Source organism: Cucurbita pepo, chromosome LG12, assembly GCF_002806865.2.
Source record: "Cucurbita pepo subsp. pepo cultivar mu-cu-16 chromosome LG12, ASM280686v2, whole genome shotgun sequence".
NCBI lineage: Eukaryota > Viridiplantae > Streptophyta > Magnoliopsida > Cucurbitales > Cucurbitaceae > Cucurbita > Cucurbita pepo.
The window spans coordinates 7,141,638-7,166,944 of NC_036649.1; the positions used below are offsets into that span (position 1 = coordinate 7,141,638).

The following is a 25,307-nucleotide window of genomic DNA, read 5'->3' on the forward strand; positions in this document are numbered from 1 at the left end:
TATTCTTCTTATATAAATTAAAAAAAAAAAAAAAAGAAAGAAAATGACAGGTAAACTTCTGTTGCAAAGCTGTGGAGAACACGCCTCTCTCTAGTTGTGCCAAGGGGTCCCACTAGGTGGGCCCCAATTGCCTGCCCCACCGGTCACGACCTCCTCCGCCGCCGTCTGGGTCAGTGGTAGGCCAAATATATTTGGAGATCACTAAAAGCATTTATTTTGGATTAAATTATAAGTTTATTTTATGAATTAATCTGTTTTTTTTTTGTTTAAATATGTTTTAAGAACATAATTTATTGACGAAGAGATAACATTATTTGGTCATGCTCCATTGCCAGCCCTACTTTCTCTTTCTTACGCCCTTCCACCGCCCCTTTGAGACTTTGAGAATTCCATTTAAAGTTGAAACCCAATAAAACGACATCGTGCCCCACCACGGCACGGCGGCCCACCGCCCACCCGTCGCCAGTTTCATGGTGGGTACCGGTGGGCTCTCCATCTAATCCCCAGACTGTTTCTCTAATTAATATTTAAATAGAAGAAAATATAAATTTGATCGTTAAAATAGAGAAAGGACAAAACAAAGTGGACTAGCATGATCAGCAAGGTAAACTTCGTCCAGCTCAAGCAAACAAATTCCACGTGGGCAATTGTCATTATTTATGAACTCGAACCTAGATGATTTATTCATGATCAAGATGAAGCTTGGATGAAGCTGAGTGGAGGTCCGAACCAACTGACGTTGAAGAATCAGCAAAATGAGTTGTGGTTACTCCTGAATTGCCACTCGAACCCAGAGCTAGTTGGTTCTCTCATAAATGCGTTGAGGCGCAGTAGTTGATTAGATATCTAGGGGTAAAGCATTGTTTCGGTGCGGGGCGCGAGAGCGGTACCAAATCGAGGCAAACTCTGAATACTAGATATGATCTCGAGTCAAGGTCGGCCAGTGAGACGATGGAGGATAAGCTTCATCGTCTGGAGGGTACGAGCTAAGTCAGGCAAAACATTTGGAGTCAGTTTTGTCTGAATGCCAGGTCGGCATCCTACGTGGAAAGGACCCCATTGAAGAATTAAAAAAAAAGGGTAAAAGAAATGAAGAAAAGTTGATGGCTGGCTACTTCTTTTTCTTCTTTTTCTTTTAAAACAGAATTCCCACTCTTCTCTCTCTTAACATTGTTCTGTTTTTTTTTCTCTCTCTTAGAACTCCATTGTTGTTGGTCCCAAGTTTGATGATCGAATAGAACAGAAACAGCTCAGAATCAATCATGGTATTTACAAATTCTTCGTCAACATCTGTTTTTCAGCTGAACTTTGGCCAAAATATGTGTGTGTGTTTTTTTAAAGAAATTTTGATTTGTGTTTGGAACAGGGGACTCCTGTGAATATCGTTGTCGGATCACATGTTTGGGTTGAGGATCCTGAGGATGCTTGGATTGAAGGTCAAGTTACAGGAATCAACGGCAAAAACGCCACCATACTCACTACCAATGAAAAATCCGTAAGCTCTCTTTTTCCCCTTTCCAAGAACATCGGAACTGGATAAACATAGGATGAACTTCATGTTCAGCAAAGTGAATGAACAACTTATCAATTTCTATTTCAGATTGTGGCAGAAATTTCGCGTATATATCCGAAAGACACGGAGGCGCCGCCGGCAGGGGTGGACGACATGACGAAATTAGCGTACCTTCATGAACCGGGAGTTCTGCATAACCTAGCTTGTCGGTTTGCTCTCAATGAGATTTACGTAAGTATTTGATTACAGATTTTGGAGAATTTTTAGCTCGAATTCAAATTTGATGGTTATGAACTGGACAGACATACACCGGGAATATTCTAATTGCGGTGAATCCTTTCCGGAGACTGCCACATTTGTATGATATTCACATGATGGAGCAGTATAAAGGAGCTCCTTTCGGCGAGCTTAGTCCACATCTTTTCGCCGTTGCTGATACTTGCTACAGGTACGAACTGCAACATCGATCGCACTCACACACCCACCAATAGAACTTAAACAAAGAGACATAAAGATTTACGTAGTTCGGAGAGAAGAAATTACCTTACATCTACGAGTGGTAGCCAATCACTATAACCAAGTGTATATCTCAATGAATACATGAAGAAAGTAGATTTTGAAAGCACTCCCCAAGGAGTATATATATGATTTTAGTTTACTATATATAGCTTTAACAGATATACCAACACTAACAACACGTAGTATTTAGCTCCGCTTCTATACTGCAAGAGCTTGTGTCAAAATTTTCTTTCTATGAACTTAGATCGATGATCAACGAGCAAGGAAGTCAGTCGATATTAGTGAGCGGAGAGAGTGGTGCTGGTAAGACGGAGACAACGAAGATGCTCATGAGATATCTTGCATTCATGGGAGGCAGATCAGACACTGAAGGAAGAACAGTGGAACAACAAGTTCTGGAGGTGAGTAACATGGCTCCAACATTTATGGTACGAGGTTTTGAAGTGTTGAATGGAGGGTAATGTTTTTTTTGAACCAATTCTTCAGTCCAACCCTGTATTGGAAGCATTTGGGAATGCCAAAACTGTTAAAAACAACAACTCAAGGTGATTTGTTCTTGTGTTCGATTCTTTGTTTCGGTTGCTTTGTTCATTGTCTTTTCCTGTCAGCTCTAATATAATGAGGCGATTCGACCAGTCGTTTTGGTAAATTTGTAGAAATACAATTTGATAAGAATTGGAAGATCTCTGGAGCTGCCATTCGTACGTACCTTCTCGAACGGTCTCGTGTTTGCCAAGTCTCGGACCCTGAGAGAAACTACCATTGTTTTTACATGCTTTGCGCTGCACCACCGGAAGTAAGCTCTCTCCATTCCTCTTTTAAGTCATCTTATACACTTCAACGACTGTCTCTGTGTGAGATCCCATATTGGTTGGAGAAGGGAACGAAGCATTATTTATAAGTGTGTGGAAACCTCTCTGTCGTTTTGAATCTGTGAGGTTGATGGCAATACGTAACGGGTCAAAGCAGACAGCGGTGGGATTGAGCTGTTATAGTCTGACTAATGTTTCTATGCAGGATGTCAAGAAATACAAGTTAGGAGATCCAAGGACGTTTCATTATCTCAATCAAACGAATTGTTATGAAGTTGCGAATGTTGATGATTCGAGAGAGTACTTAGAGACGAGAAACGCGATGGATGTGGTCGGAATCAGCGAGGATGAACAGGATGCTATATTTCGTGTTGTAGCTGCCATACTGCATCTAGGAAACATTGACTTCATGAAAGGGAAGGAATTTGACTCCTCCAAAGTCAAAGACGAGAAGTCAAATTACCATCTTGAAACAGCAGCAGAGCTACTCATGTTAGAACTCTAATCTCTTTCCATGCCATCAAATTGAAGTTTCATGTTCCTGAGCACTCCTTTTTTCTCAGGTGTGATGCAAAGGCACTGGAGCATTCGCTCTGCCAACGGGTCATCGTGACTCCTGATGGCAACATTACGAAGCCCTTAGACCCCGATGCAGCGGCCTTGAGTCGTGATGCGTTGGCGAAAACCGTGTATTCTAGGCTGTTTGATTGGTATGTGAACTGAACTTTTTCCTTGCTAGTTCTCAGCATTTGTGATTGGAGATCTTCTAAAGCATATATTATGACAGGATTGTGGACAAAATTAATAGCTCAATTGGCCAAGATCCTAATGCAGCCAGCTTAATTGGTGTCCTTGATATCTATGGGTTTGAAAGCTTCAAGATCAACAGGTCACTAAACTAGACTGTTCTTGTTCTTCTTATCTTGATTACAATGTCTAATACATGCCTTGTTTGCAGTTTTGAGCAGCTCTGTATCAACCTGACCAATGAGAAGTTGCAACAACATTTTAATCAGGTATGGCTGAAAGCTTTAGACATGGTTTAGACCTTTTGTGAGATCCCACGTCGGTTGGAGAGGAGAACGAAGCATTCCTTATAAGAGTGTAGAAACCTCTCCCTAACAAACACGTTTTAAAAACCATGAGGTTGACGGCAATACGTAACGGGCCAAAGCGGACAATATCTGCTTGCGGTGGGCTTGAATTGTTACAAATGGTATGAGAGCAAGACATCGGGCGGTGTGCCAATGAAGACGCTGGCCCCCAAGGGGGGTGGATTATGAGATTCGATATCAGTTGGAGAGGAGAACGAAGCATTCCTTATAAGGGTGTGGAAACCTCTCCCTAACAAACACGTTTTAAAAATCGTGATGCTGGCGACGATACATAACAAGCTAAAGCGGACAATATCCGCTAGCGATGAGCTTGGACGGTTGCAAATGGTATCAAAGCCAGACACTGGGCGGTGTGCCAGCGAGGACGTTAGATCTCCAAGGGGGGTGAATTGTGAGATCCCACATCAGTTGGAGAGGGGAATGAAGAAATCCTTATAAGGGTGTAGAAACCTCTCCCTAACAGACACGTTTAAAAACCGTGAGGCTGACGGTGATACGTAACGAGCCAAAGTGGACAATATCTGCTAGCGATGAGCTTAGGCTGTTACAAATGGTATCAAAGCAAAACACTGGACGGTGTGGCATCGAGGACGCTAGCCCTCAAGGGGGGTGGATTGTGAGATCCCACATCAATTGGATAGGGGAACAAACATTCCTCATAAGGGTGTGGAAACCTCTCCCTAACAGACGCGTTTTAGCCTTCTTCTTGCAGCATGTTTTCAAGATGGAACAAGAGGAGTACACGAAAGAAGAAATAAACTGGAGCTATGTTGAGTTTGTAGATAATCAGGATGTTCTTGATCTTATTGAGAAGGTACTTACTTTCATTGCCTCACTCATTTGTAACATATTGTGCTGTCTGCCACCTACTGTTGGCTAAGTAATGAATGCATTTTGTTTCTCACAGAAACCTGGAGGCATAATCGCCCTGCTTGATGAAGCCTGGTATGCATTCTTATGAACAGTTCATATTTGAATCTAGATTGAAGGGCACCTCTTCAGTTGTTGTCCTGTCTTGCAGTATGTTTCCAAAGTCAACACATGAAACATTTGCTCAAAAGATGTATCAGACATACAAAGGACATAAGCGATTCAGCAAGCCAAAACTCGCTCGAACCGACTTCACGATCAATCATTATGCCGGAGATGTAGGCTACATATCACGAGTACTCTTTTATTGAGCTTAAAATGGTTAGTTTCTTATTGGGAAGCCTTGAATCAACAGGTTACATACCAAGCAGATCACTTTCTAGATAAAAATAAGGACTACGTAGTAGCAGAACATCAGGCTCTTCTGGATGCCTCCAAATGCTCTTTTGTTGCTAATCTTTTCCCACCACTTCCTGAGGAGAGCTCAAAGCAATCCAAGTTTTCCTCTATTGGTACTCGGTTCAAGGTAAAAGTTACTTCAAATGTCGATNCAATGAGAAGTTGCAACAACATTTTAATCAGGTATGGCTGAAAGCTTTAGACATGGTTTAGACCTTTTGTGAGATCCCACGTCGGTTGGAGAGGAGAACGAAGCATTCCTTATAAGAGTGTAGAAACCTCTCCCTAACAAACACGTTTTAAAAACCATGAGGTTGACGGCAATACGTAACGGGCCAAAGCGGACAATATCTGCTTGCGGTGGGCTTGAATTGTTACAAATGGTATGAGAGCAAGACATCGGGCGGTGTGCCAATGAAGACGCTGGCCCCCAAGGGGGGTGGATTATGAGATTCGNATTCTCATTGTAACATTGTAACAACCCAAGCCCATCGCTAGCAAATATTGTCCTCTTTGGGCTGTCCCTTTTGGACTTCCCCTCAAGGTTTTTTAAAACGAGTCTGCTAGGGAGAGGTTTTCTCACCCTTATAACGAATANGGTGTGGAAACCTCTCCCTAACAAACACGTTTTAAAAATCGTGATGCTGGCGACGATACATAACAAGCTAAAGCGGACAATATCCGCTAGCGATGAGCTTGGACGGNCCTCTCTGGCACACCGCCCGGTGTCTGGCTCTAATACCATTTATAACAGNATGAGCTTGGACGGTTGCAAATGGTATCAAAGCCAGACACTGGGCGGTGTGCCAGCGAGGACGTTAGATCTCCAAGGGGGGTGAATTGTGAGATCCCACATCAGTTGGAGAGGGGAATGAAGAAATCCTTATAAGGGTGTAGAAACCTCTCCCTAACAGACACGTTTAAAAACCGTGAGGCTGACGGTGATACGTAACGAGCCAAAGTGGACAATATCTGCTAGCGATGAGCTTAGGCTGTTACAAATGGTATCAAAGCAAAACACTGGACGGTGTGGCATCGAGGACGCTAGCCCTCAAGGGGGGTGGATTGTGAGATCCCACATCAATTGGATAGGGGAACAAACATTCCTCATAAGGGTGTGGAAACCTCTCCCTAACAGACGCGTTTTAGCCTTCTTCTTGCAGCATGTTTTCAAGATGGAACAAGAGGAGTACACGAAAGAAGAAATAAACTGGAGCTATGTTGAGTTTGTAGATAATCAGGATGTTCTTGATCTTATTGAGAAGGTACTTACTTTCATTGCCTCACTCATTTGTAACATATTGTGCTGTCTGCCACCTACTGTTGGCTAAGTAATGAATGCATTTTGTTTCTCACAGAAACCTGGAGGCATAATCGCCCTGCTTGATGAAGCCTGGTATGCATTCTTATGAACAGTTCATATTTGAATCTAGATTGAAGGGCACCTCTTCAGTTGTTGTCCTGTCTTGCAGTATGTTTCCAAAGTCAACACATGAAACATTTGCTCAAAAGATGTATCAGACATACAAAGGACATAAGCGATTCAGCAAGCCAAAACTCGCTCGAACCGACTTCACGATCAATCATTATGCCGGAGATGTAGGCTACATATCACGAGTACTCTTTTATTGAGCTTAAAATGGTTAGTTTCTTATTGGGAAGCCTTGAATCAACAGGTTACATACCAAGCAGATCACTTTCTAGATAAAAATAAGGACTACGTAGTAGCAGAACATCAGGCTCTTCTGGATGCCTCCAAATGCTCTTTTGTTGCTAATCTTTTCCCACCACTTCCTGAGGAGAGCTCAAAGCAATCCAAGTTTTCCTCTATTGGTACTCGGTTCAAGGTAAAAGTTACTTCAAATGTCGATTCTCATTGTAACATTGTAACAACCCAAGCCCATCGCTAGCAAATATTGTCCTCTTTGGGCTGTCCCTTTTGGACTTCCCCTCAAGGTTTTTTAAAACGAGTCTGCTAGGGAGAGGTTTTCTCACCCTTATAACGAATATTTCGTTCCCCTCTCCGACCGATGTGGGATCTCACAATCCACCCCCTTGGGGACCTAGTGTTCTCTCTGGCACACCGCCCGGTGTCTGGCTCTAATACCATTTATAACAGCCCAAGCCCATCGCTAGCAGATATTGTCCTCTTTAGGATTTCCTTTTGAACTCCCCNAGGACGTTAGATCTCCAAGGGGGGTGAATTGTGAGATCCCACATCAGTTGGAGAGGGGAATGAAGAAATCCTTATAAGGGTGTAGAAACCTCTCCCTAACAGACACGTTTAAAAACCGTGAGGCTGACGGTGATACGTAACGAGCCAAAGTGGACAATATCTGCTAGCGATGAGCTTAGGCTGTTACAAATGGTATCAAAGCAAAACACTGGACGGTGTGGCATCGAGGACGCTAGCCCTCAAGGGGGGTGGATTGTGAGATCCCACATCAATTGGATAGGGGAACAAACATTCCTCATAAGGGTGTGGAAACCTCTCCCTAACAGACGCGTTTTAGCCTTCTTCTTGCAGCATGTTTTCAAGATGGAACAAGAGGAGTACACGAAAGAAGAAATAAACTGGAGCTATGTTGAGTTTGTAGATAATCAGGATGTTCTTGATCTTATTGAGAAGGTACTTACTTTCATTGCCTCACTCATTTGTAACATATTGTGCTGTCTGCCACCTACTGTTGGCTAAGTAATGAATGCATTTTGTTTCTCACAGAAACCTGGAGGCATAATCGCCCTGCTTGATGAAGCCTGGTATGCATTCTTATGAACAGTTCATATTTGAATCTAGATTGAAGGGCACCTCTTCAGTTGTTGTCCTGTCTTGCAGTATGTTTCCAAAGTCAACACATGAAACATTTGCTCAAAAGATGTATCAGACATACAAAGGACATAAGCGATTCAGCAAGCCAAAACTCGCTCGAACCGACTTCACGATCAATCATTATGCCGGAGATGTAGGCTACATATCACGAGTACTCTTTTATTGAGCTTAAAATGGTTAGTTTCTTATTGGGAAGCCTTGAATCAACAGGTTACATACCAAGCAGATCACTTTCTAGATAAAAATAAGGACTACGTAGTAGCAGAACATCAGGCTCTTCTGGATGCCTCCAAATGCTCTTTTGTTGCTAATCTTTTCCCACCACTTCCTGAGGAGAGCTCAAAGCAATCCAAGTTTTCCTCTATTGGTACTCGGTTCAAGGTAAAAGTTACTTCAAATGTCGATTCTCATTGTAACATTGTAACAACCCAAGCCCATCGCTAGCAAATATTGTCCTCTTTGGGCTGTCCCTTTTGGACTTCCCCTCAAGGTTTTTTAAAACGAGTCTGCTAGGGAGAGGTTTTCTCACCCTTATAACGAATATTTCGTTCCCCTCTCCGACCGATGTGGGATCTCACAATCCACCCCCTTGGGGACCTAGTGTTCTCTCTGGCACACCGCCCGGTGTCTGGCTCTAATACCATTTATAACAGCCCAAGCCCATCGCTAGCAGATATTGTCCTCTTTAGGATTTCCTTTTGAACTCCCCCTCAAGGTTTTTTAAAACGCATATGCTAGGGAGAGGTTTCCTCACCCTTATAATGAATGTTTCGTTCCCCTCTCTAATTGATGTGGGATCTCACAATCCACCCCTTTGGAGACCTAGTGTCCTCGCTGGCACACCGTCCGGTGTCTGGCTCTGATATCATTTGTAACAGCCCAAGCCTATCACTAGCAGATATAGTCCTCTTGAGGCTTTCCCTAACAGACTTTCCCTCAAGGTTTTTAAAAACGCATCTGCTAGGGAGAGGTTTCCACACCCTTATAACGAGTGTTTCGTTCCCCTCTCCAACCAATGTGGGCTTAGTGTCCTCACCGACACTCGTTCCTCTCTCCATAATCTCTCGACAATAACTTCCTCTTTTCCTTAACAGCAACAACTGCAAGCTCTCATGGAAACATTGAATACTACAGAGCCACATTATATTAGATGTGTAAAGCCCAACGCAGTTTTGAAGCCTGGAATCTTTGAGAACTTCAACGTCTTGAACCAGTTGAGATGTGGGGTAGGCCAAACTCTCCCACAGAACATGTAATATTTTGGCTGGTGTTGCTACTTGTTCTTCTCAAGAACACTGTTTTTGATGAACTTTGACAGGGAGTGCTCGAGGCAATTCGAATAAGCTGTGCAGGATATCCAACCAAAAGAACATTTGACGAGTTCCTCGATCGTTTCGGAATGCTTGCTCCAGATATCTCAGATGGGTACACAAAAACTGGATTGGCTTTGTCCCTTTGCAGCCATTGCATTCATATGGACCTTAAAGAATCATGTTAACTTTTGCAGGTCTGATGAAAAATCAGCATGCATTGCAATATGTGACAGAATGAGCTTAAAGGGTTATCAGGTAAGTTACATTACGTGTGTGTTAAGTGCATTATCTTAAGAGATCTCATTTCATTTGGTGTGCACCAGATTGGGAAAACAAAAGTGTTCCTCAGAGCTGGACAAATGGCTGAGATGGATGCACGACGAACCGAAATACTGGCCAATGCTGTCCGACGCATCCAACGGCAAATCCGAACCCATCTAACTCGAAAAGAGTTCATCGCCCTGAGGAAAGCTACAATTCATATGCAGAAGCTTTGGAGAGGTGCCATTTTCTTACCTTAATCATTGTTTCTTAACCATGTCAGCTGATTTCTTTGCTCATTACACCTACAGGGCAGCTTGCTCGTAAGCTGTATGAAGAACTGAGAAGAGAAGCAGCTTCAATCCGTATACAAAAGCATGCTCGAGCTCACGCAGATAGAAAATCTTACAAAAGGTTACTTGAATCAGCTATAGTTATTCAAACTGGTATGCGTGGAATGAGAGCTAGAAATGAGTACAGACACAGAAGAAGAACTAAGGCAGCTATCATTATTCAGGTAATAAATTCTCTAACAAGTGTTGTAAAATGATATCAGGAACAAGACATTATAAGTTTCTGAATGAACTTTACAGACTGAATGGCGAAGGGTATCAGCTATTTCAGCTTACAAACAGCATCGGATTGCAACTCTTGCTCTTCAATGCCTCTGGCGATCTAAAGTTGCAAGGATGGAGCTAAGAAAATTAAGGATGGTGAGTGTTTTATTTATATGAACATTTACGGTATGCATTGAGAACCCAATGATAAAATTTTCCTGTCCAGGCTGCAAGAGAAACAGGGGCACTCAAGGAGGCTAAGGATAAATTGGAGAAGCGTGTCGAGGAGCTAACGTGGCGCCTAGAGTTTGAGAAGCACTTGAGGGTATGTATTTATTATTAGGAATCACGAACCTCCACAGTGGTATGATATTGTTCACTTTGAGTATAAGCTCTTATGGCTTTGCTTTTGGTTTCCCCAAAATGTCTTGTACCAATGGAGAGGTATTCCTTACTTATAAACCCATGATCATTCCCTACATTAGGGGATGTGGGACTCCCTCCCAACAATCCTCCGCTCGAACAAAGTACACTATAGAGCCTCCTTCAAGGCCTATGGAGCCCTCAAACAACCTTCCCTTAATCGAGGCTCGACTCCTTTTCTGGAGTTCTCAAACAAAGTACACCCTTTGTTCGACACTTGAGTCACTTTTGTCTACACCTTCGAGGCTCACAACTTCTTTGTTCAACATTTGAGGATTCTATTGACATGGCTAAGTTAAGGGCATGACTCTGATACCATGTTAGGAATCACGACTCTCTACAATGGTATGATATTGTCCACTTTGAGCATAAGCTCTCATGACTTTGCTTTGGACTTCCCCAAAAGACCTCATACCAATGGAGATTTATTCCTTGCTTATAAACCTAGGATCATTCCTTAAATTAGCCAATGTGGGGCTCCCTCCCCACAATCCTCAACATGGACGATGCCCAGAATTTGACCAGTTTTTATGGCCAATGTAGATGGATGTTGAAGAGGCCAAGGGACAAGAGGTTGCAAAATTACAAAGTACTTTGGAAGAAATGCAAGGGCAGCTGAATGAAGCCAATGCTGCAATCATACGTGAGAGAGAAGCAGCAAAACTGGCTATAGAACAAGCTCCACCAGTCATTAAGGAAGTGCCTGTGGTTGATGAGACCAAGCTAGAACTGCTGAGAAACCATAATGAAGAACTTGAGGTAACATGAGAAGGAAGCAAACAAGCAGCCTCTTGAAAACACTATATATTCTGAATTGAACTCATTTTTTCAGTGGGAGGTTGGAGAGCTGAAGAAGAAAATTGATGAATTTGAAGTAAAGTATGGTGAAGTGGAAATGGAGAGTAAAGCTAGACTCAAGGAGGCTGAAGAGGCACAATTGAAATCATTGCAACTTCAAGAGTCTATTGAGAGGTAGTTTACTGCTAAATGATGGCATCATCTGGCCATTGCTGATAATCATATGAAAATGCCTCATCTTTTCTTTATTGTTTACAGATTGGAATCAAATTTATCTAGCCTCGAGTCTGAGAACCAGGTGCTGCGCCAGCAGGCTTTGGTTGCAGCAGACAACGAGTCTCTCTCTGAAGAACTGCAAGCGTAAGTGCCTACGAGATCGAACCCCTTTTCCTAGACCTGCTGCATGTGTTGTAACAACCCAAGCCTACTGCTAGTAGATATTATCTGTTTTGACCCGTTATGTATCGCCATCAGTCTCATAGTTTTAAAGCTTGACTATTACAAATGTTATCAAAGCTAGACACCGAGCGGTGGGCCAGTGAGGACGCTGGGCCCCAAGAGGGTGGATTGTGAGATCCCACATCGGTTGGAGAAGGGAACGAGACATTTCTTATAAGGTAGACGCGTTTTAAAACTTCGATGGGAAGCCCTTGAAGGGAAAATCCAAAGAGGACAATATCTGGTAGTGGTGGGCTTGAACTGTTACAAATGGTATTAGAGCTAGACACCGAGCGGTGTGCGAGCAAGGACGCTGGGTCTCCAAGGGGGATGGATTGTAAAATCCCACATTGGTTGAAGAGAGGAATGAAACATTCCTTATAAGGGTGTGGAAACCTCTCCCTAGTAGACACATTTTAAATCCTTGAGGGGAAGCCCTTGAAGGGGAAACCCAAAGAGGACAAGGTCTGCTAGTAGTGGACTTGAGCTGTTACACGTGTACATACAGTTCTTTCTGCACTGTTGCTTGACTAAAAAACTTGAATGGTCGAAATGTTCATCAATGGGAACTTGTTTCTCTGAAAAAAACTAGAAGATGATTGTTGCACCATTTGTTTCAATAAGCTTGCTGTATGTTTCAGCCTCAAGAGTAAGATTGGAAGTCTAGAGGCAGAGAATGAAGCTCTCCGCAACCGGACGGTGGCCGTCGAGCACATATCTGTTCCTACTAGGGGCCTTGCAGAAAGCAAGGTACGTAGTGAACTTCCAATATCCAATGAGAAATCAATACTCTTTTATCCCTTTGTCTTTGACATGAGTGAATTTGGTCCTATGTTATCAGGAACCATCTACTGTTCCTGTCCTAGCTAAACAAGGATCACTTACAGAGAAGCAACAGGTATATTGCTATAGTTCATATTATGATCACAAAAGCGCATATAAAGAAGGGATCCTAATTGTTCATCAAATCATATATCATCAATAGGAAAATCACGACGTCCTGCTCAAGTGCTTAGGAGAAGACAAGCGTTTCGACAAGGGCAGACCAGTTGCAGCTTGTATCGTCTACAAGACACTTCTTCAATGGAGATCTTTTGAAGCTGAGAAGACAAATATATTTGACAGAATCATCCACATAATCAGATCTTCTATAGAGGTTGAGTCCCGAAACTTGGTTGATTCTTACTCTTATCAGAAACTGTAACCGTCCAACCCCACCGCTAGTAGATATTGTCCTCTTTGGACTTTTCCTGGCAGGAAACACGTCTGTTAGGGAGAGGTTTTCACATCCTTATAAAGAATATTTCGTTCTCCTCCCCAATTGACGTGAGATCTCACATAAACTGAATCTTTTATTTTGCTCTTGCAGAGTCAGGAAAGTACCAGTGATCTTGCATATTGGCTTTCAACCACTTCCACACTTCTCTGTCTTCTTCAAAGTTCACTCAAAGCAACCAATACAAGCACGGTAGCTTCACATCGAAATCGAGCTTCTCCCACCTCCTTATTTGGTCGTATGGCATATGTATACTTCCTCCTTGAAACTTTTGGCTAATAAATGATCTTCCTATGTATCATTGAACTAAATATAGAAGTTGTCAGGGTCTTCGATCATCGTCAGTGGGGTTGGGAGCTTCCAGTGGATATAGTGGAATGGTGGGCAAGTCAAACAATCAATCCAAAGTTGAAGCCAAGTACCCAGCGCTGCTTTTCAAGCAACATCTGGCTGCATGCGTTGAAAAACTGTTTGGGATGATACGTGATCATTTGAAGAAAGAAATTAGCCCTTTCTTGCATCTATGTATACAGGTGAAAGCCGAGCTATGTTGAGGATTGTGGGAGGGAGTCCGATCATGAGTTTATAAGTAAGGAATACATCTCCGTTGGTATGAGGCCTTTTGGGGGAAGCCCAAAGCAAAGTCACGAGAGCCTATGCTCAAAGTGGACAATATCATACCATGAGTTTATAAGTAAGGAATACATCTCCATTGGTATGAGGCCTTTTGGGGGAAGCCCAAAGCAAAGTCACGAGAGCCTATGCTCAAAGTGGACAATATCATACCATTTTGGAGAGTCGTGATTCCTAACATGGTATCAGAGTCATGCCCTTAACTTAGCCATGTCAATAGAATCCTCAAATGTTGAACAAAGAAGTTGTGAGCCTCGAAGGTGTAGTCAAAAGTGACTAAAGTGTCAAACAAAGGATGTACTTTGTTCGAGGGCTCCAGAGAATGAGTCGAGCCTCGATTAAGGGGAGGCTGTTCGAGGGCTCCATAGGCCTCAGGGGAGGCTTTATGTTGTAATTTGTTCGAGGGGAGGATTGTTGGGAGGGAGTCCCACGTTGGTTAATTTAGGGAAGGATCATGGGTTTATAAGTAAGGAATACATCTCCATTGGTCTGAGGCCTCTTGGGGAATCCTGAAGCAAAGCCATGAGAGCCTAATACTCAAAGTGGACAATATCATACCAATGTGGAGAGTCGTTATTCCTAACAAACTATAGTTTTTTTAACGTTTTTTTTTTTGTTCTCTTTAGCTAAATTCTTGATGAACACTGACAGGCACCAAGATCAGCGAGGGCCAGATCAATAAGAGGGCCATCTAAAAACATCCATTCAAACATTGTTGCAAAGCAGCAAGCATCAAGTATTCACTGGCAAAGCATTGTTCATAAGCTAAACCAGACATTGGATATAATGTCTGAAAACCATGTAACTAATCCTATATCTTGTAGCCATTTTATGCTTAGGACCGACCTTCCCTCCATCTAAAATTGACATTTACAAGCTTTCAGGTTCCCTCCATGATCATCAAAAGCATCTTCTTCCACGTTTTCTCATTCATAAACGTCCAGCTTTTCAATAGGTGAGTAAGAAATATTACCATTTTCAAAGGAGAAAGACATCTAGACATCTTATTTTGTGTACATGTTCTGGTTTGCAGCTTGTTGCTACGACGCGAGTGCTGTTCCTTCAGTAATGGAGAGTACTTGAAGTTGGGTCTGCAGGAGTTGGAGCAATGGTGCCACAAAGCTACTGACACGGTGAGCTAAACATGCTGCCCTTCAAAATGAAGCATCTTTAAGCAATGAACATGTTTGATTTTGTTTCCATTTCTTGAACAGTATGCTGGTTCTTCCTGGGATGAACTTCAACATATCAGACAAGCAGTAGGATTTCTGGTACGTGTCTCTTAACTTGAATCTTGAAAGTTAAACCAATATGCTAAGTTTTGATTCATCTCTGCAGGTGTTACTTCAGAAGTCACAGAAAAGTTTGAATGAGATCACGGATGAACTATGCCCGGTAACTACATCTACATTCTTGAAAAAACCACTGAATTTTAACTTAGAACAAAACATTCTTTATAAGAGTGTGGAAACCTTGAGGAAAAGCCCAAAGAGGACAATATATGCTAACAGTGGGCTTGGGTTGTTACAAATGATATTAGAGTTAGACACTGGACGATATGTCAGCAAGGAGGCTGAGCCCTGAAAGGGGTGGACACCAGATAGTGTGTCAACGAGGACGTTGGGCTCTGAAGAGGGGTGAATTGGGGGGGATCCCACATTAATTGAAGAGGGAAACGAGTGCTAATGAGGACGCTGGGTCCTGAAGGGGGGTGGATTGTGAGATCCTACATCGGTTGGAGAGGGAAATAAAGCATTTTTTACATGGATGTTGAAACCTTTCCCTAGCAGACGCGTTTTAAAACCTTGAGGGGAAAGCCCGAAGGTTTAAGCTGACTTCTCTGCTGCTGTTTGTTTTTGTATCAGATTCTGAGCATCCCGCAAATATATCGCATCGGCACGATGTTCTGGGACGACAAATATGGAACTCAGGGATTATCTCCTGATGTAAGTGATTAATAATAAACCACAAGTTCTTAATCCAAAACACAAAATTACAAACCTCAACATGTTTTTGCAGATCATTGGAAAAATGAGAGTCCTTTTAGCAGAAGATTCCATCAACATCCCAAACAACTCTTTCCTTCTTGACGTGGATTCCAGGTACAAACTTACATTCTATATCCAAACTTGTTCGGTGTGACATCCGTCGGTTGGAGAGGGGAACAAACATTCCTTATAAGGGTGTGGAAACCTCTCTCTAACAGACACGTTTTAAAAACTCAGAGAGGACAATATGAACAGTGGGCTTGGGCTGTTACAAATGGTATTAGAGCCAGCCACCGAGCATTGGCCCCCAAAGGGTGGATTGTGAGATCCCACATCTATTTGAGAGGGAAACAAACACTCTTATAAGGGTGTGGAAACCTTGAGAGTAACCCTAAAACCGAAAATCCAAAGAGGACAATATTTGTTAGCGTTAGGCTTAGACCGTTATATTATGAATCTTTAGAACCATAAAGCATTACTTATCGATTCTCGTGGCGTAAAAAACCATTTTCAGCATCCCATTCTCAATGGAAGAAATATTCCGCTCCTTCGCCGAGGACGGCGAGGTTAACCTGTCCGACGTCGACCCGCCACCACTTATGAGACAAAAATCAGATTTCCATTTTCTTCTGCCGCAGCAAATGAGTGAATGATGAAAGTGGTGGAAATATTAGTTCATGTTTGATTGAATTTCCCCCCTTTATTAGTTGATTTATTTGTGTACANTTTTTTTTTTTTTTTTTTTTTTTTTTTTTTTTTTTTTTTTTTTTTTTTTTTTTTTTTTTTTGGAGTGATGACAAAGAGGGTAAATGATTTTTTGGTTTGATATATGAATAAATATGGAAAAAAAAAAAACCTAATTTAACTGATTAAAACATTAAAACGTTTATTTGGATAAAAATATCAAAAAATTTAAATTATTTTGTCGTCATAAAAAAATTTAAATTTATTTTGTCTCTATTTTGATGAAACAAAACGAACCTCGATTTGTCGAGTTTAGCTTGAATCAAAACTTAGGAAGGTCGCGGTCGTTTTTTCTATTGTTTTTTTTCATTTTTTAAATAAATGTTATATAAACTAAACTTATAATTTTAAAATTGTTTATAAATTTTTTGGAAAATAAAATTAATTAATTTAATTGCATGTGAATGTAGGGATTCAATTCAAACTTGGGCTTATTAGCTTTTTATCATTTTCTTCTTTTGGATTTTACCCCAAGACAGCAACTTTACCTTTTATGCATGTGATTCAACAATACTCACCACACAAAAATTTAAAATAAATAAAAAAAAAAAAAAAAAGGTTTTTTTTCTCTCTCTCTTTTCCATGTCACCTCCCAATAAAAAGAAAACTATATTAAAAAATTAATATTTTATTTATAGTTTCCTTTTTTAGTTGCTTTCTCCAATATTTCAAATTAAAGTGAAAGATTATTTATATGATAAATGTTTAAACTTTTAATAGCATTTTAACGAATTTCATTTAAAAAATAATAATTTATAAATAAAAATAAAAATTTATCGTGTATTAAAATTATAAACTTTCAATTTTGTATCTACTAAATCCATATATGACACCTGAGTAAAGGAGAAATACATAAATGAACTAAACCCACGTCCAAATGAGTGATTCGGAGAGTAGAATAACTAAGAAAGGCCAACAAAGTGTCAGTGACTCAATTATAGAAACTTCATAGTTAAGCTTGTTTTACGTGAAGGTAAGATTACTGGATGTGTGAGTGAGGAAAAACATGATAAAAAAGGACAAGTGTTGGTCTGGGGTAGTTGTCACACTTAAGAAGTGAAAAACATAGATTACATGATCATGTTACGCCGAGATGCAAGAAAATTTCGGAGGCATGATAATAATAATAATAAATTTTGAGCTCGGTTAGAAATTGAATGTGGCAGCTTTGATGGGAATCTTGTCACGGGTCCATAATCAGACAATAATTGTGGCCAACCCCTTTTCATTTTACACCTTTTTTTACCTCTCTAAATTATTTAAATTATTTCATATAAAAACATTAATTATCATTTTAAAAATTATTAGAAAAATTTTCATAGGACCAATTATTTGGTTCTAGATTTATTTTATATTTTTTTAATTATTAATATAATAAACTTAATGTAGAACATCCTTTAATACTTCAGTATAAAGTAGGCATATATGAAAGATAAGATTTTAGAGACCAATCATCAAAATAAAGGAATCCACTAAGTATAATTTAGTGAAAAATATTAATTAATTATGACGTCATATCTTAATATTTAACCAAAATATTCTCTCATTTGACTCATTTTCAGCTTAATTATTTTTCTTTATTTGGTCATCTTTGACTTTCAAATTATCCAATGCTGCCAATGGAAAACTGCCAACCTCAAACTCTTCAAAAAAGTCCCATCTCTTGAACTAATTTTTAGGTAAAGAAAAATTTAACTCGACAACCGTAAGTGGAACGTTAGGATATATTCCAACGACTTTCATATAAAATGATGGACAATTGATCGTGAGATCTAACTAAGCTCGTAATGTATATATATTAATTGATACGTCTTTAAAACTATACTGTTAGTAGATATTATTCACTTTGGTTCGTTATGTATCGTCACTGTAAGCCTTACACTTTTAAAAGGCTAAGGAGAAGTTTTCACACGCTTATAAACAATATATATATATATATATATATTTTAGAGAATAATATGTGAGTTTAATTTATATTATCTGCAAAATAATGTCCACTAAGTATTAATTAAATATTTTAAGAATCTTAACAACAATTAGTGGCTTTAAAAGTGGATTTAGACAGCATTGCCCACCTTCCCAATCTTCCAACTGCATTTGCCCATTCTATCATATATTTTTCTCATTTCTTTTATTTTATTTTATTTCATAATTACTTTTATTATTAATAATAATAAATCTCAAAAATAAAATTTTAAGTGTTTAGAATTAATTTTTATCAATGGAAAATAAATAAACGGATCTTAAAAAATGGNAAAAAAAAAAAAAAAAAAAAATACCCGAAGTAAACGAAAAGTTTAAAAGACTTTTATAATTCACACTTTATTTAAATTAGATCAATTTGTTGTGGTGGGAAAAAATGATTCGTGAAATAACTTTATTTAAAATAAACTTGACGGGGTTAAAAGTTATATTAATTTGTTTTTAATGTATATTTTCGTAGATGTCTTTTTCTTTTTACAAAATTAACAATTTAGGAATAACGGATAATTACATTTAATCTCGTAACAATTTAATACTGAGAATTTAATATTTATTGTAAAATATATGATTACAAGTTTAATTTTATAAAATTTCTTTTTTTGGAAAATCGAGTAAATAATTAAAATACATATATTTATAAACTAAAAAGACATGATAATTTTTGTTATAAATTTAAATTTTGACATTATAACTAAATAATATTCACAATCACCAAAATTTCCGAGAGAGATTCTGAGAGAGAGAGAGAGAGAGAGAGAGAGAGAGAGAGAGAGAGAGAGAGAGAGAGGAGTCCACATGAGGGCATTGTCTGAAAGCATGGAGACTGAAAGACAAACAGCAGTAAATGAGCTTGTCGGGTAAGTCAGCTTTCATGAATACAACATCGAACCTTTCCATTCGAGCATAACTCAATTTATGATGATCGAAATCACAAATCTTCGAGGGAACCTCCCTAGGTCCAAGGCATGCAAGAACATGCTCCCGAGGTGGATAATGACCAAAACCACAACCCCGTGAGGTAACCCTAGGTCTAAGGCATGTAAGAACACGCCCCGAGTTAGACAAATGACCAAAACCACAAATCCTCGAGGGTGTCCTAGGTCTAACGCATGGAAAAACATGCCTCCAAGGTGGACAATCGCACTTTTAGCTCAATTGCTTCATATGTTAAGGCTTGATTTGTAACCTTTTAAATTCATACCTATTATATATTATCTGTTTTGTCTTGTTACGTATCGTTGTTAAAACGACAAATTCTCGAGGGTGTCCTTAGGTTTCGATATTCTCTATTGAAAGATCTCCTATATGGATAATACACATTCGAGTTCAGGGAGCGGTTGGTCCTATTCAGATATTTACCACCAAGAAACACTGGATTCTCTTTAGGGCAAATTGCAATCTCTTTCTCTCTCTCTACCATTTATTTTTCTTTAAAAAATTTTAATTTTCCCCCCTTAAAAATAGCGCAGTGCATTGTCCATAATACCCCTGCTTGACTTCTGTAACTGGGGACAAGCAAGATGGCGTCGGCAGTTAGTGTTGGACAGTAGCAAACTGGGGAAGGGCATGGCGTAAAAAACATATCAACAATAACAATTTAATTTTAATTTTAATTTTAATTTTAATTGTGCACTTCTTTCTGGGAATCAGCCACTAACCCATTCGATTCCATAAAGCTCTTCAACTTTTTCCTCTCAAAATTCGCTGAAATGGGTGCTCTAAAGCTGCTCCTCCTGCTAATACTGGTTTCTCTGTCTCTGATGGCGGCGGCCGGGAAATCCCCCCGCCACCGCCACCGCCACCGGTGGCTGGAAGCTCACACCCACATGAAGAAGCTCAATAAACCGCATCTCAAGTCCATCAAGGTCATAAAACCTCTCAATTCTTCAAATTTTGTGCTTCTTTTTTCCATGAAGAACTGAAAATGGTTTTTGATTGAAAAAAACAGAGTCCAGACGGCGATGTAATCGATTGTGTTCATATGGCTCATCAGCCAGCTTTTGATCATCCTCTTCTCAGAAACCACACGATTCAGGTCTGTTTTTTCTTCTGGGTTTTCTTCTTTTGTTCTGAGGATGAAAATGGTTGTTGTTTTTTGTTTCAGATGAGACCAAATTTTCATCCAGAAGGGGTTTTCAGTGACAGTAAAGTAACTTCAAGAGCTTCGATAACTCAATTATGGCACTTGAAAGGAAGGTGCCCAGAAGGGACGATTCCCATTAGAAGAACGAAAAGAGATGATATTTTAAGAGCAAGCTCTGTGGAAAGCTACGGCAAAAAGAGGGCTCATGCCACTGTGAAACCAAGCTCCATTGATATCGATTTCAATGCCCAAAATGGACATCAGGTACTTGAAGAAACAGAGTATTTTCACCATTCCCCAAAAGGGTCTTTCTTAAATCTGCGTTTTTTTTGCTTTTGGAGTTGTTAGCATGCAATAACTTATGTTGAAGGAGGACAATACTATGGAGCTAAGGCAACCATGAACGTTTGGTCACCTAAAATCGAACAGACCAACGAATTCAGCCTCTCGCAGATTTGGATTCTTGGAGGAACTTTTGGGGAAGATCTTAATAGCATTGAAGCTGGTTGGCAGGTTTATGAACTGTTCTTAATTATCGACTTTTTTCTAGAAATTTGGCTGAAAGATTTCGATTATCTGAGCAAGTTTTTGTTTGTTCTTCTAAACAGGTTAGCCCTGATTTGTATGGAGATAACAATACTCGACTTTTCACTTATTGGACTGTAAGTTGTTCTTGGTGTTCTGCTTTCAATTTTCATGAACTTTGATTCAAAACTCTGAAGAATTGAACTTGGATCGATGTTTCTCTCTAACAGAGTGATGCATATCAAGCCACTGGCTGCTACAATCTGCTCTGTTCTGGGTTTGTCCAAATCAACAATGACATAGCCATGGGTGCCAGCATTTATCCCATTTCTTCTTACAAAGGCTCTCAATATGACATTAGCTTGCTCATCTGGAAGGTGAGTTCTAAGAAAAATTTGATTTTTCCTCAAATTTTGAGCTGGGTTTTGATCAAAACAGGAAAAGAATTAGAAATCTCACGAACCCACTTGAATTTTCTTCCAAATTTGAGCTGGGTTTTAATCAAAACAGGAACAAAACAGGGGAAATCTCACTTATTCTCTTGAATTTTCTTCAAATTTTGATGAAAACAGGGGAAACAGAGATACCCACTTGAATGTTCATCAAAATATGAACTGGGAGTTCATAAAAAAAACAAAAACTTTACAAATTACAAGTGATTTTAGCCACCTACTCGAAAACTTTGATGAAAACCAGAGAAAGGCTGACAAACATGTCCAACTTTTTGCGCCCATCCATTAAAGTGTTCTGAGTTGTTGTCTAATTGGTAGGACCCTAAAGAAGGAAACTGGTGGATGCAATTCGGGAATAGCCACGTTTTGGGGTATTGGCCGGCGTTCTTATTCTCATACCTCACCGACAGCGCCTCCATGATCGAGTGGGGCGGCGAAGTCGTCAACTCTGAACCCGACGGCCAACACACTTCCACTCAGATGGGCAGCGGCCACTTCCCCGACCAGGGCTTCGCCAACGCCGCCTACTTTCGTAACATCCAGGTTCCTTAATCATCCCTTCCCTTCATAAACTTGATTAAATTAGGGTAATTAATTATCATCTTTGTTAATTGATGTTGGATTAAGCCAGATTGTTGGGGGTTCCAACAACCTCCGGGCGCCGGAGGACATTGCAACGTTCACGGAGCAACCAAGTTGCTACGACGTTCAGACCGGCAAGTCCGACGACTGGGGCAACTACTTCTTCTACGGCGGCCCTGGCAGAAATCCAAACTGCCTTTGATTTTAAATTATCAAATATATATATATATATATAAATGCATTTCTTGTGCATTATTAATTAATTATATATATATATGTATATTTTGATGTTTCTTTTAACTCATCAATGCTTTTCTTTTTAATCTCTTTGGGAAAATTGTGTATAAGTCTGCTTAATTTCTTCTTCTTTTGAATTAATTTATATAATAGATTCCATTCCAGCTGGTTTTATTTTATTACAAAACTTAAATACTATAATGTTGGTATTTTATGGTCTTTTTTCTTGTGATTTTGATCTTTGTACTCGGAACCATCAATCTGTCGTGTTTGGAAGAGTAACGAGGAATTGGCTTCTTGCCACAATGGTCGAGAGCGAGAATACACATGACGATTTTGTGAGATCTCACATCAGTTGGAGAGAGAAACGAAACATCTCTTATAAGAGTATGAAAACCTCTCCCTAGTAACGCATTTTACAATCGTAAGGCTAACGGCGATCGAAACGAGCTAAAGCGGACAATATTTGTTGTGATGGGATTGAGCTATTACAAATGATATCAAGCTGTGTGTCAGCAACGATGCTAGGCTTCCAAGAGAGGTGGATTATGAGATGCCATATCAATTAGGGAGGGGAACGAAATATCTTTTTATAAGGGTATGTAAACCAACCCGTTTTAAAACTTTTAGTGGAAGGTCAAAAGAGAAAGCTTCAATATCTGCTAGCGACTTGGGCTTTTACAGACTTTTTGCGCAAAGAATGCGGGCGACAAAGGAATTATTCTTAGAGTCAGACGTGTCCATCTTGGAAACCTATGGTCGAGAGCGAAAATAGACATGTCGATTTTTGTAGCGAAGAAGATGAGCCACAATTGAATTATTCTCGGAACTAGACGTGTCGACGGTAGCCAAAGCTTCAATTAGACACCAACCCTAAAGCTTGAACAGTACAAGTTATAATTTTATGTAATATGATTATATTCTAATATTATGCTTCTTCTTATTTTCTTGTTTTAGGACTAAAACCACGATAACGGCCAAGCCTAGTAATGTAGTCAATGCGTGGATGGGCTTTTTGGGGATTTCTAGGGCCCATTTGAGATTTTAAGCCCAACAAAGAGGCCCATATAGGTGGGCTTCTCACTTATATGCGTGGATGGGCTTCTTGGGGATTTCTAGGGCCCATTTGAGATTTTAAGCCCAACAAAGAGGCCATATAGGTGGGCTTCTCACTTATATGCGTAGATGGGCTTCTTGGGGATTTATAGGGCCCATTTGAGATTTTAAGCCCAACAAATAGGCCCATATAGGTGGGCTTCTCACTTAGATGCGTGGATGGGCTTCTTGGGGATTTCTAGGGCCCATTTGAGATTCTAAGCCCAACAAAGAGGCCCATTTAGGTGGGCTTCTCACTTATATATGCATTATTTTCTTTTAAAAAATATCATAATTTACCGTTATTATTTGTTAGGTCAATTTTGATAAGTCATCATAGCGAAAATGAATATAAACATTTTCCTTTCTTTAAAGACAATAAATTGAATAAGTACAGTTTAAGACACATGTCTCAATATTTTAAGAATAAAATGAAAATATTATTAATATGTTTTTTAGTTTAATTAGTTAATAATCAAAAGGGAGTGAATTGTCTTGTAAGGAAGGGGATAAGAGGATGTGTTAGTCTAGATTTAAATGTGATAGGGCCTAAGAGTAGGACCCTTGATTTACTCAAAAGATAAAAAAAACATTATTTAAGTATCTAATAAAAATAATTTAAATTCAACAATTCTTACAAAGGGAGCGTTAATGGAGGGTGATAATGGCGGAGATGTTAGAAGAGTTGATATTATTTACTTTCTTGGTCGGATGGGACACGTGGAGCAACCCCATCTCATCCGTGTTCATCATCTCGCCGCCGCCGGCTGCGGCGTTTATCTCCGAGGTATGAAGTGGGTTTCTTTCAAGTTTATTCCTNACAAGGTTTTTTTTTTTTTTCAATTAATTTTTTTTTTGTTCATTGTGATATTCATAACCAAGTTCGTTTAAACCGGAAATGAGGGAGAGAATGAGAAGAGATTGTATTCCTCTTCTTATTCTCGTCCAATTCTCTGTTCCATCCCCACTTTTATATATATAAAGACGTATGTTAAGACGAGTTTTTTCAAAAGATTCCAAAGCGAACACTCGAAAGTGCTTCGAATTGAATTCGGGATAGCTATTTGAAATTTTAGTGAAAGACTGGATTTGTTATCTCACGTTTGCTTTTCGTAAAAAAATACAAAATTCTATTGGGTTAATTGGATGCCACACGATAGATTTTTATCCTATACGATCCTACAAAAAAGACATTAAGATAAATAATCCCGACACGCTCCTTAGATTTATTTATGTTAAGATATATTATTTATGGAATATATTTTAGATATTATATTTTAATATTTTTCTTTATGATTTGATTTAAAGTATATTTTATTTTATTCCCAATATTTAATTAACTTATATTTTTTGTTATCGGTAGACATTAGTTAATAGTGGTATCTTATTTAAAAAATATCAATAAGAATACCCACTTCTCCAATTTTATTTCTATTTTTCATTTTTAACAATATATATTTATTTTTATTACAAATTACAATAACTCAATTATTTTATTTTTTATTTTTATTTTATAATTATATTTTAGTAACTTTTTTCTAATAAATTTAGAATTTATGAAATTGGGATCAAAACAATATTTTTTTTATGTGAAATACTAATATTCAAATTTAATTTTTTAACAATTATGTGGGTGTATGTGAATATTATATTAGATTTTTGTTTACTTTTTTTTTTTTTAATAAAATTATATTGTAAAATGAATGAGCTCCAATAAATTAAAAAATTCTGCCCCTTTCTCATTCTCTCTTTTGAATAATAAGTTAGAAAAAAAAAATGATGAAATAAACAAATAATAATAATAATAATAATAATAATAATAATAATAATAATAATAATAAATGTGTATATATTTAAAAAT

General features: G+C 39.0%; 3 protein-coding genes across 4 annotated transcripts in view; all 3 read left to right on the forward strand.

Moving 5' to 3' along the window:
- Window positions 1-1,141: 1,141 nt before the first annotated feature.
- LOC111807572 (myosin-12) lies at window positions 1,142-16,464 on the forward strand. 2 transcript variants are annotated; one of them, XM_023693351.1, is made up of 38 exons: window positions 1,142-1,265; window positions 1,367-1,495; window positions 1,601-1,744; window positions 1,816-1,961; window positions 2,277-2,433; window positions 2,519-2,577; window positions 2,669-2,828; window positions 3,050-3,336; window positions 3,408-3,554; window positions 3,632-3,733; window positions 3,803-3,860; window positions 4,672-4,773; window positions 4,867-4,904; window positions 4,981-5,107; window positions 5,185-5,355; window positions 9,153-9,284; window positions 9,377-9,483; window positions 9,566-9,626; window positions 9,695-9,872; window positions 9,944-10,149; window positions 10,226-10,345; window positions 10,416-10,514; window positions 11,156-11,371; window positions 11,445-11,584; window positions 11,669-11,770; window positions 12,490-12,598; window positions 12,690-12,746; window positions 12,834-13,004; window positions 13,218-13,373; window positions 13,451-13,657; window positions 14,409-14,558; window positions 14,642-14,712; window positions 14,791-14,890; window positions 14,972-15,028; window positions 15,096-15,152; window positions 15,623-15,703; window positions 15,777-15,859; window positions 16,260-16,464. In XM_023693351.1, the coding sequence occupies exons 1-38, from the start codon at window positions 1,263-1,265 to the stop codon at window positions 16,396-16,398; spliced, it is 4,629 nt and encodes a 1,542-aa protein (XP_023549119.1). In that variant the 5' UTR covers window positions 1,142-1,262; the 3' UTR covers window positions 16,399-16,464. The 2 variants fall into 2 exon arrangements, with proteins under 2 accessions (XP_023549119.1, XP_023549120.1); XM_023693352.1 differs by lacking the exons at window positions 1,142-1,265; window positions 1,367-1,495; window positions 1,601-1,744; window positions 1,816-1,961 and having other exon boundaries at window positions 2,307-2,433; window positions 2,689-2,828.
- Window positions 16,465-20,023: 3,559 nt separating this feature from the next.
- LOC111807656 lies at window positions 20,024-22,525 on the forward strand. Its single transcript, XM_023693468.1, has 8 exons — window positions 20,024-20,337; window positions 20,421-20,507; window positions 20,577-20,819; window positions 20,904-21,068; window positions 21,164-21,217; window positions 21,311-21,457; window positions 21,851-22,075; window positions 22,164-22,525. Exons 1-8 carry the CDS (start codon window positions 20,182-20,184, stop codon window positions 22,314-22,316), a joined length of 1,230 nt encoding a protein of 409 aa, XP_023549236.1. The 5' UTR covers window positions 20,024-20,181; the 3' UTR covers window positions 22,317-22,525.
- A 1,572-nt stretch (window positions 22,526-24,097) lies between these two features.
- LOC111807110 overlaps window positions 24,098-25,307 on the forward strand; it is a 3,959-nt gene continuing 2,749 nt past the window's right edge. Inside the window, exon 1 of the mRNA XM_023692685.1 lies at window positions 24,098-24,271. Within this exon, the coding sequence (XP_023548453.1) occupies window positions 24,098-24,271 (174 nt within the window). The remainder of the gene's footprint in view (window positions 24,272-25,307) is intronic.

Excerpts from the sequence above, each read along its gene's own strand:
- LOC111807656 (XM_023693468.1), top strand. The coding sequence starts at position 20,182 with ATGGGTGCTCTAAAGCTGCTCCTCCTGCTAATACTGGTTTCTCTGTCT. Across the intron at positions 20,508-20,576 it reads TCAGAAACCACACGATTCAG|ATGAGACCAAATTTTCATCC; the intron begins GTCTGTTTTTTC and ends TTTTTGTTTCAG. Across the intron at positions 22,076-22,163 it reads CCTACTTTCGTAACATCCAG|ATTGTTGGGGGTTCCAACAA; the intron begins GTTCCTTAATCA and ends GGATTAAGCCAG.
- LOC111807572 (XM_023693351.1), top strand. Across the intron at positions 13,005-13,217 it reads TAATCAGATCTTCTATAGAG|AGTCAGGAAAGTACCAGTGA; the intron begins GTTGAGTCCCGA and ends TTGCTCTTGCAG. Across the intron at positions 15,153-15,622 it reads TCACGGATGAACTATGCCCG|ATTCTGAGCATCCCGCAAAT; the intron begins GTAACTACATCT and ends TTTTTGTATCAG.